Genomic DNA, 24,782 nt, shown 5'->3' with positions numbered 1-24,782 from the left:
CTGTCACAACCAGTAAATCATGTTGGATTTGCTCCTGATGTCCAATGAAAGACAGGCAGTGCTAAGAACCTTATTAAAAAGAGGAAAAAAATATACAGAAAGAGGAGGAGAGTACAGAATAAGCAGAATGCGGGAGAATGGAAAATAAATGTATGTTGGCTGTAAAAAATAAAGCAACCTATTCTGCCTTGGTAGTTTCATGACCTTTGTCACTGATGGTATTGGACTACGTGTGAGCTCTTGATTGTGTAAAAGTTTGAAGGTCAGAAAAATGATATGGGCAGAAAAAAAGTCAGTAGGTGTTTGGAGCGGCCATTGGTATCTCCTTTCTGAGGGACACAGCTGGTACCCTGAGCAACACAGGGCACTGAGTGCCATCTACTGCTGCTTCTGGACCATTTGCTGGTAGTTGGAGGTGTTTACCTAGGTTGCCTGGGGATTTGGAACTTCCTTATCTGCTCTGGTTAAGCCAAAATCCTTGGTAAATTAGGATTATTTATTTAAAATCTGGTGACAGCCAAAGAAACTGAACCAGCAGAATAAAAAGAGGAATAGGAGGCATGTGTCTCAGGTTCAGGTGTACTGCCACTTAGTGTGCCCTTCAGTACCAACTTTACCCTGGCTTTTGTTTATGCTGATTGTGTCTGTGATGCAATGAGGCCTCTTAGTGCCTTCATCTTTCATGTTCAGCAGGCAAGTATTTCAGCTCTTTTAGGCCAGATTGTCCAGAAGGAGATGAGGTGGACTATGATGTCCTGTGGTTTGCTTTTTTCCCAGTCCAGTGATTCTGGGGTTCTTTTACTTGAGCGTGATGCTTGGACCAGTGGCTTCCCAGTCTCAGTGGGAAGTGCTGCAGTGGGTGAAGGTTTTGCCTAATAGCTGGCTTGGTTGCTTCCCTCACCCCTGGCAAGATGCAGCTTGACTGCTTTGGTGTATATGCTGAAATATTGTGTTCCTTTTACAAGCTTTTCTGGAGGGATGTATCTGGAAGGAAGCTGTTCTTCTCTGGAGCTAGGAGGAGTTCATGTGAGAGCTCTGTTTCCTCTGATACATTTCTTTTGTCTCTGAGCTCACAGATTACTGTGGTGTACATCACTGAGCATGATACTCAACTATTTTCTCAGTAAAAGATACTGACATCCTTCCACTGTTGAGTCTTTTGCTTACTTTCTTCTAAGTTTGAAATCACACATCTAAACTGAAAGCTAACAAATCTTTTCCCACTGTTAAAATTTGACATTGATGCATTCCAAAATACAAAGTTTCTGGTTGCTGAAATTATATCCAGTATACATAGGCAGACATTAAAATCTGAGCTGTGTTTTTATACCCAAAATATCACGGCCCAAATTAGATGCATATTTTTAAACCTTTAGCCTTTTAAAAACCTTAGAAACCTTCTGGCTTCCTAGTAAATTTTGCACATATGTTAAAAAAGAATAATAATAAACAATGTTTAATCAAGTTAAATGGTGGTTAAGTTAAACAACATTTTGTGAACTAAGTTCCTGGTCCGTTTCCAAGTCAAGGAGAAAAGACTTTAGTGAGAACAGTAGGGAGACAAAACTGTGCTTTAAGGGGGGGGAAAAAAAGTGTGAAAGAAGAGGAGCAGCTTTTTTCTCTCTAAAGCTTTTCTCTTCTATTGGAGCACATTAAAACTTCAGGTGAAAAGCTCTGGTCTATGATTTTTTTTCATCTCCAAATGCGAAGTACTGGCCTACTATTCAGCTTTTCATGCAAGAAGGGGTTACAGGCTTACCTTGGGGTAAGTCTGTTCTCATCACAGTGCAGGTTCCCTCAGTGTAGGCTGAACTTTTAACCTGGGCTGCAGTTTGTGTACTTCATCTTGTTGGGAAGAGGGAAGGGAGGAACAAATTTTTACCGGAAATGGCGTCACTGGCTCTAAATTCATCCTGAGGATCTGCTGCTCGTCTGCCATGGCCAAAGAGACCCCAGTCTGCTGCACATAGTTGCTGCAGTGAGCTGAGAAATGTGGGGTGAGGAGGATGTGGGGACTGCAGCTTCTGTACGTGCTCAGCCCCAGCTCACCGTGTGTGAACGCGGTGCTCCCGCCACTTCTCGCCGCCTTTGATGTGGAATGCTTTGGGCCTGAGCCAGATGTGGAATCCTATTGCTTGTGCTATGAAGCTGTTGTTTTCTGTGGGGAAGTGGGAGGGAAGGAGGTTTGTTTGTCTGTTATTTCTAACAAGTAACAGGCGGAAAGCACTTAATAGTATGTCCGGGCAAGGTTTACTCTTCAGCTACACCGAGCTCTGGAGCTGTTGGTGGCTGCAGGCCACCTTCTTGCAGTCGGATCTGTGCTGCTCTCCAACGAGGGGCTGACTTCTCTCTGGGGTGCTTCCTACAAAGCAGTTTCTAGAAGCGATCAATGTTAGAGCTGGTTGGGAAGGCAGTTCTTTTGTCTCTAGCAGTTTCTGAATGCTGGCTGAGCTCAAGTTTGCTTTGAGGATCTTTCAAACCTAACAAGCAAGAAGGCAGATACAGCTGAGTGGAATTTGTGTTATTTTAATTCCAGTCTTGGTACTCTCCAGTTAAGTTTGTTTTGTTTTGTTTGCTTCCTAAAATGACTTGCCACAGTTGATACAAATCTGAGAAGTGCTTTAACTGACTTTCAGCAGGCCTTCTGCAGCCCCACTTATGTACAATCCAGGACAGTGCTTCAGTCTCTCTTCTTGCTGCCTGCAGTTCCTTTCAAGTGTGAGGCAGCGATTTCATCCACAGCATAGTGCATAGCCAAGATTCACCGCTGTACTGTGGGACCTTCCTGTTCTCAAGGCCACTAAGAGCCCCTGAGTGTTGTCTCTCCTTTGGCACACAGCCTGCTCCTTCCTTAACTTCTCAGATCTAGCACCTGCTGTAGTATGGCTTGTCCCAGGGGTGTGCCTTGAGCTTTGCTTATCCAGCTGTATGTAGCTTTAAATGAATTGGCTGAGACTGCAGTCGCAGCATTTTGGCTGGCTCTATAGAAATCCAAAGAATGTGCTTCCCGGTAGAATTATTCAGGAGTAAGGTGAGTGCTAGAAAATATTCCTGTAACAGCACATCTCTGCTTGTAACTGCTTACATTCAGCTTGAAACCTTCCTGGAGGCAGTTACTACAACCAAAAAGAGTCAATGTCTGTATCATGTAATGTAATCTGTCTCTGATTGCAGTAGCGTGCCATAAATGCTATACAATCTATAAATGTCAAAGCATCATAATCAGTGAGAAATGGATCATTAATTAAATAAATGAGCATTTGGCAAATCAGTTCAGTGCTTTGTAAAGACTAAAAACTACTTGGCCATAATAAGCAGTATCTGCTCCATATGCTGCATAGACTGCACAAAAATGATTTGTCCCATAGTAAGACCTTGTTCTGCATGCTGTGATTTCAAACTTGCTCATGTTTCAGCCAATGCTGAGGAGCACAGATGATTGAGACTTCCTTCTGATAGCAGCCACATACCATACTTCATTTTAAACACCCACATGCTGTTGTAATACCTTTGGTGTAAGTAGTATCATTAATTATTTCATATGAATGTCATACTTCCAGATCCCAGTTTGTTGTCCAAATGTATGAAGAGGTGGTCTCAAATGCAAAGGTAAAGCAGAAACTAATGTAGAAGGTGTTCAAGCTCAGCCTCTCAGCGAACCTGGAGGAAAAACCCAGGGCACTGGAGATCCTGACAGGTGCTGGGAGCAGTGAGTCTTTCTTTACTTTCCTTTATTTCTGGTCCATTCAAAGCTGGTGCACACTGGTGCTTTTAATTTTTTTTTCCTTCAGGTTAAGTTTTTGCAAGAAGTCACATTGGGAAACACCTCTGTAACACCTAGCTAGATTACATCTCACTTGAATCCTCTTTATCTCTTGATTTTGCAATTATTTTTGTTTTACAAACAACAACAACCAAAAAACCCTATGGTGTTTGTCTGGGACAGTGAGGTATATCCAATCAATACTGTCGATGGCTTCACTTAGTTCTGTGCAGTCATCAGTGTAGTATATACTGTTAGTACTGTTATGACTTCATTATTTAGGGAAAAAAAAAAAATAGCATCCATGTTGTTGCTGGGTCGTCTTTTTTTTTCCAAGTGGGTCCAATGCTATTTTGCTTTCTTCCAGCCTTTCAGTAAGTCAGCATAGTCTTCATAAATACGTACCGGTATAAACTGATTCCTTGTCTTTATATGGCATTTTATCCAGTCCATGTGCTTGACAATTGGTTGTACTCTCTAGTGGTCGCTTATCTGATGTTTATTTCTGCTCTTTCCAAATGTCCAGGCAGAAAAAGTTCTCACAAGAGTTAGGGTTTCTCTCCATCCTCTTTCTTTTACTCATCTTCAGTCCCAGAAAGCAAATGATAGCATAATAGCAAAGTGATAGCATAATAGTAAGTGTAAGGCAAAAATGATGTGTGGAAGTAGATAATCTAGAAAAGATATTCATCATACATACAACCATAAAAATCTTAACATCTATTAAGAAGCTTAGCACAAAAGAACAAACTACACCGGATTGAACAGAAATATCATTAAAGCCTTAATCCTATGGCAGCACAGAGTTGTCAACATCAGCTAGGCCCAAATGCATAAAGCAAGCAAAAGTTTGTTGGTTTCAAGATTTTTTTGTTGTAGTTTTTGTTTGTTTTCGGTCACTCACCTCTTTCAGTACAGTATCACTGCTGTTTCTGTAATCTCCTTAGCACTGCTGCTAGCTTCTTGCGCTTTGCTGCTCAGTTGCTTACTCACCCATCTTTTATACTGACAGCTACACCCTCACATAATAACAACTTGTTTTTATGCAGTGCATTCACCTTAGTGATTTACCCAACCTACTCATAAGATTGCAAACCAGAAAGCGCTCCTTTCACAGGACCCTGCCTGCCAGGAGTCTCTCTAGACTGTTAGTGGGATGTTTTACGTGATTACAAGATCACCTCCAGTATGGCTTCTAAAATCAGGAGCAAACTAGTGACAAATTTCAGTCTGAATTGTTTTTTTCCCCATTAAATTACGCTGGTTGGGAAAGGATTTTCTGAATGAAGCCACTCTTACAGTAATGGTTCTTTAACACTTTTCTGTATGCTTTTTGGATATTGGAATCTCTCTAATGAAAGTTTGGTACCCAGAGTTAAAATACAGTTTACAGCAGTGTGCCAAAGGTAAGTAACTGTTTGTTGGAAAGACTTGTGTGATTTTTGGTGTCAGTTGTTTGTGGCTCCTAGGGGAGTGTTGTTGCAGTGTTTTAATGAGGCTGTAATAGTCCTTAGAAAGGATGGCCAAGAGCCACTCATGCAGCTGCTCCTGCTCCCAGTGCTGCTGCAGGGAGTGATGTGCCTTTTCCTCTGCACTGTCACAAAGCTGCTGCGAGTGGTTTAATGGGTCATGCTTCTAGGGAAGAATGGTTAACTTTCAGCTTGCAATGTTTTTGTTTTCTTGATTACTTTCATTTCTTAGCAACTTTTTCCTGAGTATAGTGACTTCACATATTTTTTTAAACCAGAGACTGCTTAGGGACAAAAACTGTTCAATGCTTTGAGTTACTGGACATAGATTTTGGTAGAGACATAAAGGGGAGAAAAAGTTCTGTTGCTGATTGTGTAGGAGTTGGATAACACATAATTCTCTGTTATTTCTGTTTGTCATCTGTTGCATTCTCTACCTATTCTGCAAGTTCTTTCCTTTCAGTGTGGCCCCATCTTAAAAGAATATCAGGCCAAAGCCATTTAGATTTGGTTTTCAATACAAGTATTATTCCAGTAATGCAAAGAATGCCAGTATTTTGATAGAAGGAAGTCAGACAAATATCTGTGGGTTAAAAATGTGGGAATTATTTCCTTGTTGTATCCTACCCAAGGATAACAGTAGTAAACCTCGGCCCTGCAAGAGGGAATAAGGTGGTGTGGGCAATTTCATTTGCCCAACAACTGAAGACATTGGCTCAGTTCATTGCTGAAGGTTCAAACTTGCCACCAGATGACTGGGTCACAGATCTGGGGTTTATAAGCAAGCTGTATTGGCTGAGCTGTGTATGTGGCTGACTGGGTGATTGTTGTTCTTGAGCAGAGAAGAGGTAAACCATCATCTGCAATTTATGCCAGATCTGGTAATTTTTCAGCTGTGCAGTAACTGGATTAGGTAACAGTCAAAGGTTTATCATGGAACTTGCTCGTGATATTATAAAATACAAAAACAACTATAAACTGTAAAGGTATGAATAGAATATTCATACTTTTTCATATTCAAACTGAGCTGTGAGACAAAAGCCAGAACCAAGTGACAGTTGGGATGAGTGAAGATAACAGAACAATTCAGAGTTGCACAACAAAGTAACGTTTGTTTTTTATTTTACAACACAAAAAACTGTCATCTTACCATCATCTCTAGGATACATTTTTTTGGCCTTCTGGTTGTGATATCCCATTGTTTATGTGATCAAATAGCAACACTGTACAGTATCCTTCTCAGCCACTTATACCAAAATTGTCTCTCATCCATCATGGTTAGGAAGAGCTACGTAAAAGTCTGAAGTATTTGTCTGGACTTGTGCTGTGTTACTTGGACACTCACCTGAAGCTTTTGTGTAGGGGTAAGCAGGTAAAATATGGATCTGTGCAAAACCAGCTCAGTTAACATTTGTTAAAGTCAGATACAACATAGAAGATGTGTTCATTCAGCAGGAGAACTTCAAGTACGTATTATCTGCTGCTCGAAGTTACAGTTCAGGTACAGTTTTCCTTTATTGTCTGGATTTGAGGTTGTTAAACATACGACATTATTAAATAAGATGGAAAATGAGTATGACCAGTTATTCTATTGAGTGTTATATGTCTAGTTGATATTGTTTAACTAAGTGAAGTGGGATAACTTCTGCTCCTAGTTACATGAGCATTTCAAAGACAAAGCAACCTGTCTCTCCAGCTGGAAGATGTTGAATTACACATGCTCTGTGCACATGCAATCAATTAGCTGTAGGTGCTTAACTGTACTACTTAAACTGAAGGCTTAGTCATCCTAGGTTTCCTTTGTCATCAACAGGAAAAAATAGACATCTGCACAGAGGTCAACTGCATCTGGTTTGCCTTGTGGGTTTACCCACAGCTCTCTGGTTGTATAAGATGAGATCACATATTCCAATTTTCCTACTATGCATCAGCAGGAATGCATTAAAGGAGCAAAGCAAGGTTAAATAAGCTTGATATCATCAGGTTGTAACTCTTAGCACTTCTTACCTGGGAATGCAAAACTGAGTGTAATGCACAGCACTTCTCTAGTACTATGGAGTATTGAAATGGGATAGTGTTGAGTCTGTTGCTTGTTTCCTTAGATCAGTGTTGGGTTTTAGCTGTAAAGAAATGTTTTCTGGCTTGTCATGTGGGTAATAAACACTTGGCCAAAGGTTGACTCCCTGTAGACTTTCCAAAAGTGTGGGTTTGGTTCTTGTTAGACGTTTAAAGGAGAACTATATCTGGCTCTTGCAGGAGGCATGTGATGCTTTACAAACAGGAAATGTTCTTCTCTGGGCCAGGATGCAGCTGAGGCAGTGTGTTGTTAGTGAGTACTGAAAACCACTATGGTGATAAACAGTGCAACTGTCTTCTTTGCAGTTTGCTGTGTGTACATATTACATTACTTGCTACTCTTCAGTAGAGTAGTGCAGGTCAGAACACTCAGCAAGCATTACTGTGTGATTAAAACTGATACAATTCCAACCTAAATGATTCTATAATTCCTCTATCCATCTTTGAGTCTATAATGAGTGTATTACGCTTCCTCTATGATCTTCATCCAAAATACCCAGTATCTTAAAAAGGCAAACCATTCACAGAGCAAAAAACTCTGAATTTAAATGGTTATGTGATTCAGTTGTTGGAATATCTCCAATTAGGATGTCTGTACTGAGGACTGTTTCATAGCATTCTGCATAGGAGCTCTCTAGGATTCTGTTGTGTGCATTGTGCAAATGCACAGATTTTGAGAGCTGTGATCACTGAAGATCATCTTAGATTCCAAACTTCTTATATCATCGTCTTCAGCTGTATTACCCTAGAAAGACACAGAATTCTCCAGTAGATGTAATGTAGATGCAGTTCTGCAATTCAGCAGCAGATGCCCCAGCAAAGTCACAGAGCCTAGGTAAATTATGCATAAGATAATGATGTTTTGACAGACTTGTTGCTGTCATGGTACTTGGCCCCAAGACCATGCTAGTAGCATGTGCTGCTTTCCATTTACTTGGTGCATCCTAACAACCTGCAGGAGGAAGACATCAGTTTACTTACTGTAAATTAACATTTTGCTCTTACCTGGGGGGAGGGGAGGAGGGATGTGTTCATGTGTGAAGCCTGCAGCATAATAACCTCTGACCTAGGTCACTCCCATACATTACATCATGGGACAGCACATTGAGTACTTTGAGAGAACAGTGCATATCAAAACAGCAACTTTGTCCTTCCTGAACTTCCCCAGAGGAACACAGATCATGAAATATGAGTAAAACTGAAAGATCAGAAAGAAGGCAGAAAAATCCTGATAAGGGTGCACTTATCTGCCTGTCAGACTGTTTAGAGCCAAGACAGAATAAATCAATGGGAGAGAAGGCAGAAACTGCACAGTTGCAACAAAGGGGGTTGTGGTTAGAAAACCCCAGGTTGCTGAAGCTAGAGTTGAGCCTTCAAAGAGTATTGGGTGAGGTGTGTGTACTTGCCAGCCTGCTGATCTCACGAGTAGAGCACAGGAGTCTGCACTGCTTCCACATGGCTTTTCCAGGAGCGGAACACTGCTCTGTGACTCAGCTCTTTGTGTCAGGCTCAGACCATCTCTGCTTAAGAGCATTAGTCAGTGCTCACTGTAATGAGGTGATCTGTCCGGCCTCAATATGCTGGACTAATAGAAATAAAACCCATACCTGTGAAGGATGTGTCCATTCCTTGGGAAAGCTCTGGAGGTGGCAGTTACTTCAGGACTGTCAGGTGCTTTGATAGATGTTTTCAATATTGTTGGACATCAAAACTAGAATGTTTTTCTTGAGTAGTTTGGTGTGTGTGAGGTCAGGCTTTGTTACTATTGCATTTAACCATTGAGAAAATCTGTGAGTTTAATTCTTCCCCTCAGAAGTTTGGAAGAAAAACGGGGAATTGACTTGAAAACTCCTCTAGAGGAAGAAATACCCTCTTCTGCATTTTTTTAGTAACAGGAAAGTATTATATTGCAAAATGGGGAAAGTGCTAAATTGCAAGATACTGATGGAGTTCTGGGATTTTAACGTAGCACTGCCAACATTGCACCCCCTCAAAAAGAAGTTTTAAATTACAACTTTTAACTAAAAACAAACAAACAAAAAAAAACCCAACACTTTTCTGAAAATAAGTTTTCCTCCTCAAAAGTCGAGTGGGAGAGGAGGAGATGAATGAAGCTATTTCTGGTTGTCTTTGTCTTGTTTGCAGATGTTTCTGTGCTGGTTAAAGTTGCTACTCACTGTCACTCAAGGAAATGCTTTTTACAGGAGTTCTACTATTACTTGATTTGGTTTGATATTCTGGCAGGAATTGTTTTTCTTTACTGCAAAGCCTTCTGCTGACAGTCTCTTGCATGAGGCTCTGTACTCTTCTTGCATTGCATCCAGGTGGTTTGCTTGCAGGAATGAGTAATGGATGAATTGTCGGTGGCAATGTTTAGCTGCTGCCAAAATAATTCCTTTTTCATCAACAGAATCAACTGGTCTTCAGCACGCCATACATGTTTACGTAATCAGTGATAGCCCAGTGAATTTTCAGGGGCAAGTATGTGATTAAATTCTGTACATAAATGTTTGCCTTACGGTGACGAACCATTTAATTAAATACAGGTAATGTCTGTACCAATCAATAGCTCTCTTTGTTCTGCATCAAGACTGTATGTGCTTCTTTGCCTCCTCTCTTCACTTGTAATCTTTGGTTTTGATCTACAGCTCTTCAGATGTCAAGTCCGCTATGCAAAAAGTTGAACAGATCTGCTTAGTGGGAACCTTGTCATCTTTGTTGTCCAGCAGTTTAATGTCAGTCGCAATGAAGTAAGTAATTTAACATTTTTATTGTTGATCAATAAGAGTGATTCAACAAATAAACTTCTCACAAGTTCTCACTGAAGGGTGAGTTTTGCTCACTTTCTGAAGACCTGTCACCACAAATAGGCTGTGCTTTTCACTTAACAGACAGCAAGTGCTTTGCAGACTCTGTGGCATGTGCCTGAGCTTGTTCACCACTCAAATGCAGCTGTTTCAGAGAAAGGAAATAGCTGCCAGACAACCCACCACGGCAATGGTACATGGTTTAGAGAGGAAGTGAAGATGATTAATAGCCAGTTGAATCTAGATGTCACGTTGGTTAGGCAAGTAATAAACCAGTCACCGCTTAGTTGGTTTGGTGTTTTGGACAGACTACAGTTACTTCATCTGATGTACAGTCATAGAATCATTAAAGTTGGAAAAGACCTTTAAGATCATCTGGTCCAACCATCCATCTACCACCGTTATTGCCTGCTGTGACAGAGTTCTTCAGTATCGTTAATGCTCGCTCTTCTCATTACAAATGTTCTCTTAATCTCTTCTTGAAGCTAAATATTAATTAATCTTACTGTGTGTGAAAAGCTTCCAAATACGCTATAAATTTAAAATACCTAAGAAAGTCACATCCTTCCCTGTTGCAGCTGTGTTTGTTGTCCATAACCGCAACCTCCCCTCCTTATGCTCCACACAGTCAGATTATCAAATTGTATTCCTTTCAGTGTGTCAGTATTTCATTTTGTAGTAATCTATGATAGAACTTGGTCAGGATGCAAGCCTACAGCTTTGTATTTTCCAAGATAGCTGTGGTTACCACAATTATTGTAGGGGACCTTAAGATGTGTTATGTACCTGCTCTGTTGCTTCAGCACTTTCTGTATGCTGTGGCTGGTGGTTTTTGTCAGAGGGAGGCTTTTGAAGTGGCTGAGTCTTTTGTCTGGTGCCGTGGAGCCAGCATTAAATTATGCTGGATGGAATGTTGTTTTCTTTCAAAATTATTTCTTCCATCAGCTAGCTACTATTTAAACTAGAATGAGAAAGAACTGTATCTTTAGCAGCAGAAAGACCAAAGCATGATCAAACTATGGGATGTCATGAAAAACCAGTGATACAAAATAGACTAGTCAGTCCCTTCCCTGCCATGAAATCCAGCCACCAGAACAGAATTACTGGAATCTGACACTATGCTATTTGCTATGTTTCTTAGCCTTAGATGATAAACTAATGCAATCCTTATAGAGGTCCCAGTAGGCATGTTGGGATCTCAGCATCTCTGGAAGTGTTCAAGGTCAGGTTGAATGGGGCTTTGGGCAACCTTATCTAGTGGGAGGTATCTCTGCCAATGGCACTCTGATATTCTTTGATGAGTAAGCTGCAAAATAACATCAATCGCTCAGAGGGACTGGTGCAGAAGGGGCAAAGCAGTTGTTGGCAGAGGGAAGGAAGACACATGATCTGTCATTAGTAATACCTGATTTCTTCAATTAAGGCTCTGTACAGATGCATTGCTAACCAAAGTATTTCTCTAGTATTCTTGATGATAGAAATAAAAGCTAATTTTGGATGCAAAGGAGGAAGGGGAGAAACAGGGAAGAAATGCAAAGGCAATACTGGCCAGCATGATGAATGGTGAATTCCATGAATCATATTCTGTGATATTTATTAATGTTTGAAAAAAAGCTTTCAGTAACATCTGCCCATTTCCAAAACAATGAGACATTGGACAAATGAAAGAGGTGGTGAACAAGAAATACAAATCACAAAAAAAAACCTATCCCTTTTTTTCCTCCTTTTTCAATTTCATTGGATTGTAGCTTATTGCTTGGACACTGGTGGAGATGCAGAGTTTGGTTCTTGGTTTTCTTCTCACATAGTTGGATCCATCAACCTTTATTTCTCTCAGCATCCCCCATCAACCACAAGGCAAGTAGCTTTTGGGAAGACAGCACTGAAACTAGTGGAGAAAAGGCATCTTAACTGCTGGTTTTATGCTTAGTCTGCTGGTCTGAATCACATCTAAAGTTGACTGAAGTTGGTCCTATACCCTTCCTGTAGTATCTCTAATAAAGAATAGTTGGTTTTTCGTCACTGATTTTGCTGAAGGTAGAAACTGCTGATGATGCTTATATGGTGGCTGGCAGCCAACCCATCCTCAATGGGATCAACTGCACTGAAGAAATAGCTGTGATGCCTTTGAAATTCCTGATGGCTGTGATTTCTTGTGAGATAGGCTCCATGCCCAGAGAGCTGAGACTGTGTTATTGGCATTTGCACAAGTAAACAGACTGGGTCTGGCTGTTGGTGAGCCAGGGGTGGAGGTCTGGGTGCAGCAGTGGGTAAGAAATTGCTACCCACTGAGGCATAATGATACACCTATCACAAGTGTGAGGTAAAACCTGTTGGTGTAAGCTTCCAAGTGATTAACCTTTCAATTTTACATTCTGTTTGCTATTGATTCTTGTGGGCTGTTATTGTAGATCACCAGATAGATAATTAATTGTATATCACAACCTTTACATTTGTTCTCTTGATTTTTCTGTATGCATGGATTTTCTCTTTCTAATACAAATGAAACAAATAGAAAATTTGCAAATTTTCTAATTTCATAATTCATACTCAACTATCAGATCAGGCTGCTTATTTTTCCTTGATGACTATTTCTGTTATTCAAGTAATATTTCCTGTGTCTTGGATGAGTTGGAGTTGGACTTGCCACCCTGCTATGACCTGTTTGCTTCATTCCTTCTACCTCAGTTTGTATAGGGAGGATTAAGTTTTTCAGATTAGTTACTGTTTTTGGAGTATTCTGAGGTTTTCCCTAAAAGGTGCTATAGAAGTGTTGGGCATTAAGACAATTAAATGTGCCCAGAATACCCATATCAGGGCTTATTAATCAGTGTGTAAATATATACTGCAGAGCAAACATTTCACAGCAACAAGACCTCTGCTCTAGCATTAGACATTAGCTTTAGCACTCACCAAGGAGTAGGATCAATGTTCCCCGTTCCCATCACTCATTACTGCATCATTATGCTGAGTGTGCTTATGGGAAAGCATAGTGTGATTTAAACCTGCAAGATCTTCTCAAAACATACTTCAGGGCCATGTTACTGACAAGTCCATGCTACCTATTGTGAGTTAATCATCTCTTTAAAATTAGGTCACCATGACATACCTCCTGAATCTTTCTGTTGATGTGTGCCATTGTGAGAAGAAAAGTACTGATGTTATTTTCTGAATAATAAAGCAGGTGAGCATAAGCAGGAAGGCAGGCCAACTTGCAGCAGAACGGGATCCCTGCCGGTGGTGTTTTGTGTCACAGCAAGTAAATCTCCACAGGGAGCCAGTCTGTGGGAGGAGGCTGTTAATGTGAAGGAAACCACACGCAGAGAGAATTTAGCAGGAGAGGAGGCACAGGCTGCTCAGTGTGGAACCAGTCTGGGAAGGCTGGAGACTGATTGCACAACAGAAGAGATGTTTGCATTCCAGTGGGCTTTGTAGAGGGGCATTTAACAGCGTCTATCTTAGAATTCAGAACTGGAACACGTCTAACACAATTGCTTTTGAAGAACAGAATAAAAACTAGGTGGATAGTAGTTTGTTTTCCCAGCAGCAAAGGAAAATGTACTGGAAAGTGTGTTCATCTCCAAGCTGTAGGGTACAGTGCAGCTGAGCTCTGACAGCTCAGGATGTCTCTTCCTTTAGTACCTTGCTGTGTCATGTATAGAGTGTTCAGGCTGGAAAGTAGCAGGCTGCAGAGATGGCACGCTTGCTGCTATGTACTCCTGAACATTTTGTTAGGTATCACTCACTCTTTCATTGGCAATTTCTCTTGAACCTTATTTGTTATTTGCATATGCAGCAATTGTCAAAGGCCATCACAGTTGATGGTGCTTACCATTCACAGGCCAGAATTGTGACCTATATACAATGACCAAAATATTGTGTAAATGTGTGTCACTGTGCTATCACTATTGTGCTGCAACCTGTGTTGTTATTTTGATACCTGTGTGTGTTCACTGGCTCTTCTGATTTCTTGCCGTGACCTTGGTGGCCTTGTGCATCATCTTTACAATGACAAAATGTGACAAGCATATAAAATCCCTTACTCCTTTGGGGTTGGCTCATATAGGAGGAAGAATTGGGACAAAACCAAACTGTAACCTTTGGGTAAATCTGCTTCTAAGCAGGTTATCTGTGTTCACTGTAACTAACCTTCCCTTCCCTGCATCTCCACGAATGGGCTTGACTTTCACACGCAGATGCAGAGATCTAGGCAAGCACCTTCATACCCCACCAACTGAAAAAAGATGTAGAGTTACAGTGCATCTGAAATTAAGAAGCTTATCAAGCATTAGCTTGCACTAAAATCACTTGCAACACCTGTATTTTTGAATTTTGGAAAAAAATATTTAGCTCAGTAAATATTATTAAGAAAGGTTAGGAAAAATGAAAGTGAATTATAGTACATTTTTTAAGCAAGTTCTTTAGGATGGACAACTTGTACTACCTTAAATAACGGTAATTAACTCACTTCTGGGGATGAAACCTATTCATATGGTACTGTATTCTGGGACAGGTCTTTTAACGGTCACCTCTGGGAGCTGTATTATTATTGTTACTGTTATTTAGCAAGAAATGATTCGTGTAGAGACACAGAGTTCCATACTTGGACTGTTGATAGGGCTTTGCCCATCCTGCGCCCACAGCCAGCTGGCTGGACAGACTGCATTCAGTGCAGTGCCGTAACCATGGGGAGGTATGTATGCCCAGAGGCTCCATCCCACGGTGGGCAGGGAGGCGGCCTGGGAATCTGGAGGTACACTGCAATCATGCAAGGTTTGTTCCAAATGAAAACGTTATTGCATAATCAGGAAGAAAATGAATCATCCTGTCAAGGGTGCTCAGCTCAAGGGTTTCTGCACAGTATAGCCACAACTGGAGGAGGGCAGTGACTGCTGCGAAGGCCAAGCAAAAGAAGCAAGCTTTGGAGGTCATGCTGTTAATCTCGTGTGGCAAATGAGAATTTGAAGAGATGAAGCTGCTGGGTAGAAGGTTTTGAAATGTTGGGGTGTTATTGGGAAGAGGGATAAGAGAGCAAATGGAGGAGAAGCAGCTGCGGGGTCTCTGATCAAAACATTGGGTGATGCACAAAATATACAATAGCTCTGCTCTGCCTAATGGCACATTTGTGCCACTAAGACTTGCCTCACAATGACGATCAAGCTCTTTGAACTCTGGTTTGAATCGGACAATTCTGTCAAGAGAGTGCCCTCTATTGTACGTAGTGACTGAATGCACTCCTTCAGAGCTGACCGATTTGGCCGGCAGGGTGGATGCTGCCTGCTAGAATCTCAACCTCTAAACAGCTTTGTTCTCCATTTTTATGAATACATCTGTATTTTGTAAATGTACTGAAATTAAACCTAAAGGAGCAAATAGAGACCCAGCTATGTATTATCTTTATAATTATTTTGAAAAGAACAATGAGCTGAAGAAAATATAACTATGTAGGAACTTTCATATTTAGTATGGCAGTTTCTGTGTAATAGAATGATGCTCACAGAGGGATGTTCTTCTCTTCAGAACAGTTCACCCCAATTTGGAACAATGGGAGTATAGAATACCAAAGAAGGCAAAAGATGCTGCCAAAAGAACAGCTGACATAGGGATGCTGCTTCAAGATGTTTGCAGTCCTCTTGGTTCCCATTTCTAAGAAGACTACTTTGCAGAGATCCAACTCTCTTCACATTCTGAAGCCAATGAGGGATTGAGGTTGCATCACTGTGTTCACCGTGCCTCAAGTTAGAAAATTCCCTTCAGAACTGCAGAGGAGAGAAATGTACTTCTATATGGCAGCTTGGAAAGGGCATGACTGTAGTAATAGCTGTAGTCATTCTTGCTTTCACCGTTAGGTTACCAAAAGCTTCATGGAAAGTGTCTAGGAATGTTTCTTACCTGATGTTTTCAGATGTTCTGCCCTGATATGTCCTGCTCTTCAGTAATCACTGTTTCCCTTTCTATTGATTTCTTCTTAGATGCAAGAACTAGCACCTGAACCCTGCTGTATCCAAGGATGTATCCTAAAGCACACTGCCTTGTTTTCCAGCCTCAGCTGTGCTTACTTCACATCCATACCATGCATATGTTCAGCATGCTGCCTGTCCAGTCGCAAGGCAGCCTGTTTCCAACAGCACCATACCTACTGCAGAGTGTGCTGAGCTCTACTTCACCCACCCAATCAATGCTGAGAAACAGGAAAGAAATGTCAGGTAATTCCTAGGGCTTCTGAACTATTGCTTCATAAAAGGCATTATTTTCTCCCATTGTCTGCCAGGTTAGTTTTCATGGTGCTGAGAGGCTTTACAGATCAAGCTGAAGTGTTCATGGCCTTGCCATACCAGGCCTGAAGGGAAGTATGATACTGCATTGAGGGTGATAAGGAATGGGGATGTGAAGGGAAATTTGTCAGTGAAAAATGCAGAGTTTGAATATCCTTATGTTCCATGTAGAAACAAACAGTACTGGTGTCACAGCTCTGTACGAGGAGGCATCAGTAAAACACATAGCCATTTTATTTTCCCTAGTTTAAAGTGTTTGCAGGGATCTGGGAGGGGCACAGCTGCTTTGAGGCTCTCCAATACCAGAGACACAAGGCTTGTGGAATAGTTTATTTATCTGGTGAAATGGTGCACAAGGTTTTTTGGTGACGTCAATTTTTCTTCTGTGAAATAAACATCTTTAGTAAAGAAGTCCCAGTCCAGGATTGGGAAATGTTAAGAAATGCAGCTAAGCTGAGTTTTATAATAAAATGGCACAAAAGCCAATTGCGAAGAGTAGGTGGAAGATAACATCTGCAAAAGAAAAGACTTAATGTGAGTACTTCACCATCAGCTGCCTTTCATGTTTTCTTCCCACCCCTACTAAAATACTACATGCCCTAATGTGGCTCTGTTACCATATCAGGTTTTAGCAACCAAGCTTTGAAAAGGCTTTCAAACCAGCTCCAATAGAAATGCTTTCCAAGCATCTCTGTTAACCCAGCGAAGCATGTTTGTTCCTTTTGGGGAAGAGTGTGTGGAAAGAAGAGAAATTACTGCTTAGTATTGGAAGTTACTGATATAATTTCATTGTCTAGGTGGAAGGAAGTGCCTACAGGAGGAAAGCAGTGAGAGATCAGATTTGATTTTGAAATGTTTCCTTCTGTCAAAATTACAAAATTCAGAGCTATGGAGTTTACTCTGACAGGGCCACTCAGGATCTATATTTGGGATTGATATAATCATTGTGAGATTTTGCTGCTTACCTGAGAGCATGTAAAATCTGGATAAACCTTTGTCTGTAAATTAAATAAGAGAAAAAGATAACATTTGAATGGCATGTTTTAAATAGGGCAAAGTGCACCAGCATGCTCTGTAAAAGCAGATAACTTGGCTATGCTTTGAAATTCTGGGTATTTTTTCCTCTTGGCTTTACTCTTTGATGTTATAAAAGGATCCTCCAGTTCTTTTATTTTATAAAATTAGTGGCGTTTTACTGGTGCAACATTCTGATTGTCCATAATGCCACTGCATATGTACCTGTAATTTATGCTGGCTAGCAGGATAGTGTGGATGTGGTTGCGAAACCAGTATGAAGGTCTTTAGTGAAAGCATGATGTGGGCATACCTTGTTCCAAGGACTTGTATCCAAAGTCGTGCGGTACCTGCAGAACCAAACTAGCTCAGGGAGAAATTCCTGCCGCCAGGAGGCAGCAGCTGGAAGTAAAACATTTTGGTCTGCAGTGGGAAGAATCGATGGCTGTTCACATTAGGAGTGGTGGGCATGTGGGGTTGACATGCTGGATTTCTGGTTATGCTGAAGAACCCCCCATAAGTGCAAAGAAAGCCTCAGTGCTGCTTTCCTGTTTCTCTTAAGCCTGGCTTCTCTCCCACTTATGTGTATCCCATCAGAGATTGTCTGGGCTGTTGCTGAGGTCAAATTTGGGTGACCAGGATTCACATCGCTAACTTGCTGTGGAAGTGGTTTGGCCACTTATCAATTAATGCCAAATGGGTGCATTTACTCACTTTGTAAATGAGGTGAGTTTCACTGAGCAAATCTGTCACAACCCCAAACCAGGAGGTTTGCTGCTTCCCAAAGGGAGCACCACCCCAGGAACCCGTCCACTTACTGCGCACAGAGATCTCCGCCACTAAAACACCTCCGGTTTGTTCCATGCGCTGTTTTCGTTTGTCACATGTCTCAAGAGATCAGAGAGAAAGCCATGTATACCCCCCAAGATTATTATATGTACGTATACATCCAAACCCAGTTCTTATGTTTCCAACCAAGTAAATGAAATCTCTATCAATTTTGCTGCATGTTTTCTAGGGACTGTTTTTTATTTTTCTGTAATCACTGGGGCTTTTTGGTGCTCAGGGAGAGCTTTTGCTGTGTATTTGATGAGGATTTTGGTGTGCCTGTATGGTGGCTGTCAGTGGGCTGCCCTTCCCATGCAGCTTCAAACAAGCCTTCTGTCAAAGAGGAAGGGGGTAGCTGAGCTCCATCTATTTAACCTATGACCACTGTGAAGACTTCTGTTGTTGTTTATTGTTGCTAATTGTAATTCTTCATTGGATATGAAGAGGAAGCACTAAATCCCTTCCATTCAGATCTTCTTCTATCCAGATCTAATGTCTCTTGCTGACAAGATCTGTATGAGAGGCAGTGGTTGCTAGATCAGAGGTCCTTGTCCATTCCCTAACTTTGCAGGTCCGCAGTTTGGGCATTTTTATAATCTCAGAATGTATAAATTGTGGTTCTGCCATGCTTGGTGCAGCCTTGAAGCACTGATTTCCTGAAGGAGGTAGGAAAGTCTTTAAAGAAAGATAGCTCAGTAACCATTGCATCACTTGGTGTGATTGGTACATGCCCCCAGTGCAAAATAGCATGCCTGAGTAGCATTCTCCTTCGCGTTCTCCTTCTCATTCTCACCTAAGGCTGCAGAAACCTGCTCTGTGATCCCAGTATTCCTTCTCCAGTGACTATTTATGTATTTCCTGAAGAACAGGGCAGCTCCAAGAGCAGTAATGTGCTGTGGGGTAGCAGAAAGGAACTTCCTCCAGGAAAGAGGACTGGGAGGATTTTTTGAGTAGAGGCAAGCTTTGAGCTAGGTTGCCCGTAGCACTGAAATATATGGTAAAATGGCAAGTGCTCTACTTTCTCCGTTTTTTTTTAGGCTTCTGTTTAGCTGTAGCTGTTTGCCAAACAGGAGCATAGTCTGCAATGTTGACAAAAACTGAGGTTTTAAAACGACTACATTATTTCTCAATACCTCCAAACAAATTGCTCAATGCTGCACTCAGTGCCCATGGCATGATAGGGATCAGGGTGCACAGACCACCACTCGGGTTAATCCATGGTGGTGGTTCTATCTAATGCCTGCTCCCCACCTGGCGTGCCCCTGAGTCACCCTCTGTCTAAAATTAGCTCTGTGTGTTTCCCTTGGAGGGAGGCCTTACCACTGGGCAGGAGAACTTCTCGCTGTCGCAGACGTGTGTCTCACAGTGCAACCAGACCTTGGACAGCTTGGGGATGTTTTGGAAGCGGAAGGCATTGAACTGAAACGTCGCACGGTTTGTTTTCCCATTCTCATGGACGACAATGGAGAAGTCCGAGGCACACCTGTATAGCATGTGGAGAAATGTCAGAACTTGACACGTGAATCGTGTCCTGAAGTCATGGTCTGGGGAAGACATTTCCCCAGCTGTGGGCCACTTCCTGCTTGTGTGTGCCTGGGAAACAGTAGGGCAGCTCCCCAGGCCCACCAGCACCTACCCCTTGGTGATCAGAGGCCAGTGCACCTGGTAGAAGTACTCTGAGGAGGGCGTTGCCCAGCAGTTGTTGAGAACAACTTTGAACCTGGGAAGGCACAAGCACCAGATCAGCACACAGCATCCCAATTGTAGATTTATTGTCATTCCTTTCTTCACATACCTGTCACTTAAGCCCTTAGCTTCCACGCCAGCAAATATGTCAGAACCAATTTCTGATGTTTCGACGACAAAAGGGGCTTCTTTTATACTTGAAAACTTGGCATTCTTTGAAAGAAAAAGAGGGAAAGGCATCATATGTTACAAGCACCATGCAAAGCAGAGGCACATGGCAACTTCAGACAGCTCTGGAGAGGTGGACTCCAGAAGCCTGGGTTCTTACTACCTGTGAGTTCTAACATCTGTGTTTAGTAGTAAGACTATTGCAATTTCATAATAGCAATAAGTGGCAGAGTTTGCTGCTGACTGGGATGTGGGACGTGTGGAATGAGAGCATGAGTGGGAAGTGGGCCTGCTGCTGCTGCCCTTGTGAACCAGAGCTGCTGGGAGAAGCGGGTAGGAGTGGGGCACTGGAGATGACTGTATGGAGTGGGAATTGAGTGAAGGAGCTGTGCTTTTTCTAGCTGCTTTGGTGCTTTAGAGTGTGCTTTGGTGGGAAAAGATCAGGAACAGCATGAAGTAGCTGTGGGGAGGAGAGGAGTGCTTCAAAAGATCAGCCTGATATCCATGGGTGAATGCTGGAAGTAAAATTCCAGCAGGATCTTTGGGGAACATGAAATGTCTGCCAGATGAGAGGACAAGGAAGCAGACTGCAAGGGACATGCACAGAGCTGTTCTATTCCTATAGAGACAATGTCATAGTGGCGGTGTGTGTAGGTGCATGCTGCTGCTCTTTGAGTGGGACTACCAACAAGTTTTGCTTTTTTCTTTATAAAACTTGTCAGCATGTTAGAAATGTACCAGTCAGCAGAAAAAGCTGCCTCGTGGAGGAATTAAATGAACAGTTGGCATGTGTCTGCTCTGTTTGGTTTAAGTTATATCCCTGTTAATCACTGGAAACAAGGGCCTGTACAAACCATGCTGTAATCATCTGCTGCAGGCTGGTAATGTAAGCTCCGTGACATGCAGAAGTCAGGAGCAGCAGCCCTTTTTTCCTGTTGGAGTTTGTGGAAGGTGAAGGCAAAAAGCTGAGTGGCAAAGAACACTTACAGAGTAGAAGTTGAGGGATAACTGACTTTCAAATGAGCCGGAGCTCCCATTCTTCACATGGACGGTGGCCACCCTAGGGATATGAAAACCACATCACTCTGTATGAGTGGAACCTGGGGCTTAAAAAGGAGTGAGCCTCACTGCCAGACCAAGACTTACCTTTGGTCGAAGGCAGCCTGGTTCACCAAGTAGTTGGCATTGTACGTGCAGGTGAATGAGTAATTCACAGGCTGGCTCTTCACGATCACTGTGGAGTCATTGGAGACGATGGAGTTGTAGAAGTGATAAACAGGGTTCTTAAACTGTAGGTGGTAAAATAGAAACATATATGCAACAGTGACTATTTGAGGCACCAGGAACAACCTGGGATGTTGAAATATGAGGATTCAACCTTGTGACAAAACAGCATTCCCAAGGAAACGTGGTTTTGTAGCTTTTCATATTGTGTGTCTGCATGCAAATGAGTGACAGGCACACAGGCTAATAACATTAAACCTGTGTGTATTTTGCCTGTAGGTGCAGAACATGACTATTTAATTCTCCTGAATCTAAAAAGAGACCTGATACCTGAATTGCCCTCTCTTCATTAGTACTTAAAGCCCACTGGAACCAAATGGGCTCTTTCAAGTGAATCCAGCCAATTCCTGAACCCAGCTCAGGCTGTGCTGTGTTATCTGTCAGAAATATTGATCTGAAAGTCTTACCTCTGACTGCGTCCCACAGTATGATTTATTTTTAGGTGACAGGTCTGGGATTGTGAATTGGTAATATCCTGAATCATGGATCCCATTGTAACAAATGCCTCCAAGAGCCAGCTGATTGACCTCCCATCCATAAGGACACTCTGGAATTTTTGTAATGATGGTTCTAGGATAGCAGTATACCAGAATTACATCTGAAAGGAAAACAATATGCCTACAGTGACATTCAGGAATGCCTTCCTTTCAGAAAGACAAGTCCGCACATCTGCTTTCCATGGGGATTTAAATCCTGTGGGTGGGAGCATCTGCTGGAAGGTCCCCTAATGTTAGCAGCGAGGGAATGGGAACAGCGTGTGCTACACAGAACTGACCTCAGGGTTGTTAAATTCAGTCCTCCCTGAGCGAGTTTTGTCCTTGCTTTCTAATCAACATAGAACTTCATGCACATCTTTTATCTTTCTGGAGCAGCTGATTAAGGAACAAATACACTGAGGTGAAGAACTGCTGCACTGTAATGTCACGTTGGATTATAGAGCTGCGGAGCTGGCTACTGTTGGTGGAATGACACTGGCACTGTAAAAATAATATCACCGAAGTTGTTTGTTAGGTTGCAGTGGGTCTGCATCTTTCTGTAGCGGTGTTTGATCTAGAGGGGCCAGTGCAAACAAGTTTTACAATTTCGGTATTAGAAGCTAAGATCCAAAAATGAACCAAAGAGCCTAGCCGTGTTAGCAGTGTTAGTGTAGATCAACTGAGAAGCCTAGGCCTGTTAACAGTGACAGCTAATAGTACTGCAATTTGTTTCCTTGTATGGTTACTGCTAGAACAACGAATATTGAACATAGTAACTGAGACTAATTGCTTCGTCGTGTCAGAAGATTTGAGCCTTTTTCAAAGAGAATCAGGCAGTGTGAATTTGAGGGTGTGATGTGAATTTGAATGGAAATACTGACTAAACACCGGTGAACTGAAAATTGAGAAGGAGTACCAATAACTGCCTTAAAAAAACAAACACAAAAATGCTCTGCCCAGAACTACTTGTCTATTTTAAAACTTCCAACACTCTCATCTTCGTGATAAAAGCCTGATTCTTCAGCCTTCCTATGCTGGCAGGAGTTGGGAATTTGTGTGGGGAAAATCATATAGGGACCTTAATAGCTTGCTTCGTTCAAATCAACAAATGCAGGCTTGTTCTGCTTGTGTTGGTGGTCAGAGATGGTGACTTCACAACTGTGGAAGGTCTTCAGCTCTAAGAAACTCCTTATGCAAGGGAGGGCACTGAAATAGGTGGACATAGGGCCAAATACTTAAAATATACCGTGAAGTTACTGGCAGTAGCATACACTGGTCTATTATTATATACATGCATGCCACACATTCAGTGCAATGATTCTCTATTGAGGCGTATTCCAACACGTTCCTAAAGTGTTTCTTAATTTTAGTGAACTGTGCAGTGAAGGTTTGTCTGACACCAGATCATTTGAGCGTCTAGGCAGAAATCAGAGTGTAATTATGGCCTCAACTTTGATGATGACCATTATATTTTTAAGTACAGCAGTGGTGTTCAGAAGCTCAGCCCATGTCACTCACTCAGCACCAGTCATTAGACTGCAGTCAGGAGGACTTAAGCCCAGCTCAGGCAGCAGAGATCAGCAGCACTGTGACTATTTTGGCCAGTTTCTAATTGCTGCTCTTTTATTTGCCAACTTAGATCTGAATTCTATTCACACTTAACTTTATTGCACTGTGGCTATTGCAGAGTTAAGCATTCTAGTTCTGTAGAGAGGTAGGACCTTAGTAGTGTATGCTTTACTATGCTGTCTGGAAATAAATCAATAAAGGAAATATGAGGGTTAACTCTGCAGAACCTACAGTTTAACTCTCTGAAGAAAAGCAGCTTTAAATGGAAAACAACACTTTGGCTGCTTAAATACAAGAAAAGAGCATGGGAGACTTGAGTAATTCTACCTGCTTTATTTGGAGTGCAGGGCCCTGCAAAAGCTTGAGCCAAGATGACCATCAGATAAACAGTAACAGCCACCATTTCTTGCAATGACCTGAGGACACAGGGGGAAAAAAAAGCTGAATTTGCCTTCCTAACTGGAAGACATGAAAGTGTTAAACTAGCTACTATTTAAACTTGTCAGTCTTGCAGAGAGAAATAATGTTGCTGATGTTATCATCCAATTTCAATTGCGTCAAAAAGACATGTATTTCCAAGACCACTATTATCAATGGATCACTACTATGACAGTTTTACTGTTTCATTTTAGTGCCGATTTAAAGTTATTCTAGGATATTTTTGTGCTTTTAAAGAGTCGTTAGTATAACTAAAGGAAATTGAAATAATGGGAGCTGAAAAAAAGAGACAATTGAAATTACTGGAAGAAATGCTCTGCAACTAATATACACACTGTGCTTAGTAATGTAATGCAAAAATTATTCTGTGTTGATGTCTATCCTGACGTATATAATCTTAACTTCTTGTAGGTGTTTCTAATTGTTACAATTTCTCTGTTCTGAAAACTGTAAGTTTAGCAGTAATTATGCTGTGTGGCTGTAGTTTCCATCTCCACCGCAGGCCTCAGCCCTGCAAGCTGCTTCCCGTGGGCAGAAACACCCTCCGGCACAGAGCAGGCTGTGGGGCTGGGACTGCTGCGCTCCTATTTGCCCTTGTAGACACTCTCCAGTGTCTGCCCTCATATCTGTATTACCAAGCACAGTGTCAGAATTAAGCAGTATAATTTAGGTAAAGAAAGATGTCTTGCCCATTAAGCATTCCCAAGAAAAGAAATCAATTTCAACATTTTCAGTCACCCTCTTTCTAAATACATTTATAAAAAGCTTACACATGACATTTCAGTGACAACCCCTTCTACTTATAATCCTATGCATTCTGCAATAAATGAAGTATAATACCTACAAGAGAGGAGGGGATTAAGTATTTCAGATTTTCATTGCGGTCTTATTCCAGTAGCTGCGTTGCCGTCTCTTCCCAAGATGTCCTC

General features: G+C 41.7%; 1 protein-coding gene and 2 long non-coding RNA genes across 4 annotated transcripts in view; 1 reads left to right on the top strand and 2 right to left on the bottom strand.

Annotated features, from left to right (window-relative positions):
• The window catches only part of LOC121111208, a 7,009-nt gene extending 2,226 nt beyond the window's left edge, over positions 1 to 4,783 (bottom strand). The window contains exons 1-2 of the long non-coding RNA XR_005861002.2: positions 4,668 to 4,783; positions 1,760 to 4,346 (exon numbers count right to left, since the gene is read on the bottom strand). This is a non-coding gene — a long non-coding RNA (uncharacterized LOC121111208). The remainder of the gene's footprint in view (positions 1 to 1,759; positions 4,347 to 4,667) is intronic.
• LOC124418092 overlaps positions 1 to 16,751 on the top strand; it is a 24,416-nt gene extending 7,665 nt beyond the window's left edge. Inside the window, exons 2-3 of the long non-coding RNA XR_006939784.1 lie at positions 9,957 to 10,058; positions 16,088 to 16,751. This is a non-coding gene — a long non-coding RNA (uncharacterized LOC124418092). The remainder of the gene's footprint in view (positions 1 to 9,956; positions 10,059 to 16,087) is intronic.
• Positions 16,706 to 24,782, bottom strand: TECTB (tectorin beta). Of its 2 annotated transcripts, none has more exons than XM_015288596.4 (11): positions 24,694 to 24,782; positions 23,743 to 23,831; positions 21,778 to 21,968; positions 21,233 to 21,375; positions 21,074 to 21,146; positions 20,028 to 20,131; positions 19,869 to 19,952; positions 19,553 to 19,715; positions 18,223 to 18,292; positions 17,356 to 17,388; positions 16,706 to 16,903 (listed from the first exon to the last, which is right to left on the bottom strand). In XM_015288596.4, the coding sequence occupies exons 2-11, from the start codon at positions 23,816 to 23,818 to the stop codon at positions 16,851 to 16,853; spliced, it is 990 nt and encodes a 329-aa protein (XP_015144082.1). In that variant the 5' UTR covers positions 23,819 to 23,831; positions 24,694 to 24,782; the 3' UTR covers positions 16,706 to 16,850. The 2 variants fall into 2 exon arrangements, with proteins under 2 accessions (XP_015144082.1, NP_990694.2); NM_205363.2 differs by having other exon boundaries at positions 24,698 to 24,782.

The sequence above is a fragment of the Gallus gallus genome, chromosome 6, assembly GCF_016699485.2.
Source record: "Gallus gallus isolate bGalGal1 chromosome 6, bGalGal1.mat.broiler.GRCg7b, whole genome shotgun sequence".
In the NCBI taxonomy this organism is placed as follows: Eukaryota; Metazoa; Chordata; class Aves; order Galliformes; family Phasianidae; genus Gallus; species Gallus gallus.
The sequence above is the reverse complement of the archived record's forward strand: the minus strand, read 5'-3'. Positions and strand labels throughout refer to the sequence as shown.

Excerpts from the sequence above, each read along its gene's own strand:
- TECTB (XM_015288596.4), bottom strand. The coding sequence starts at position 23,818 with ATGGTGGCTGTTACTGTTTATCTGATGGTCATCTTGGCTCAAGCTTTT. Across the intron at positions 21,147-21,232 it reads CAGGCTGCCTTCGACCAAAG|GGTGGCCACCGTCCATGTGA; the intron begins GTAAGTCTTGGT and ends TCATATCCCTAG. Across the intron at positions 18,293-19,552 it reads AGAAGTTCTCCTGCCCAGTG|ACATGTGACAAACGAAAACA; the intron begins GTAAGGCCTCCC and ends TGATCTCTTGAG.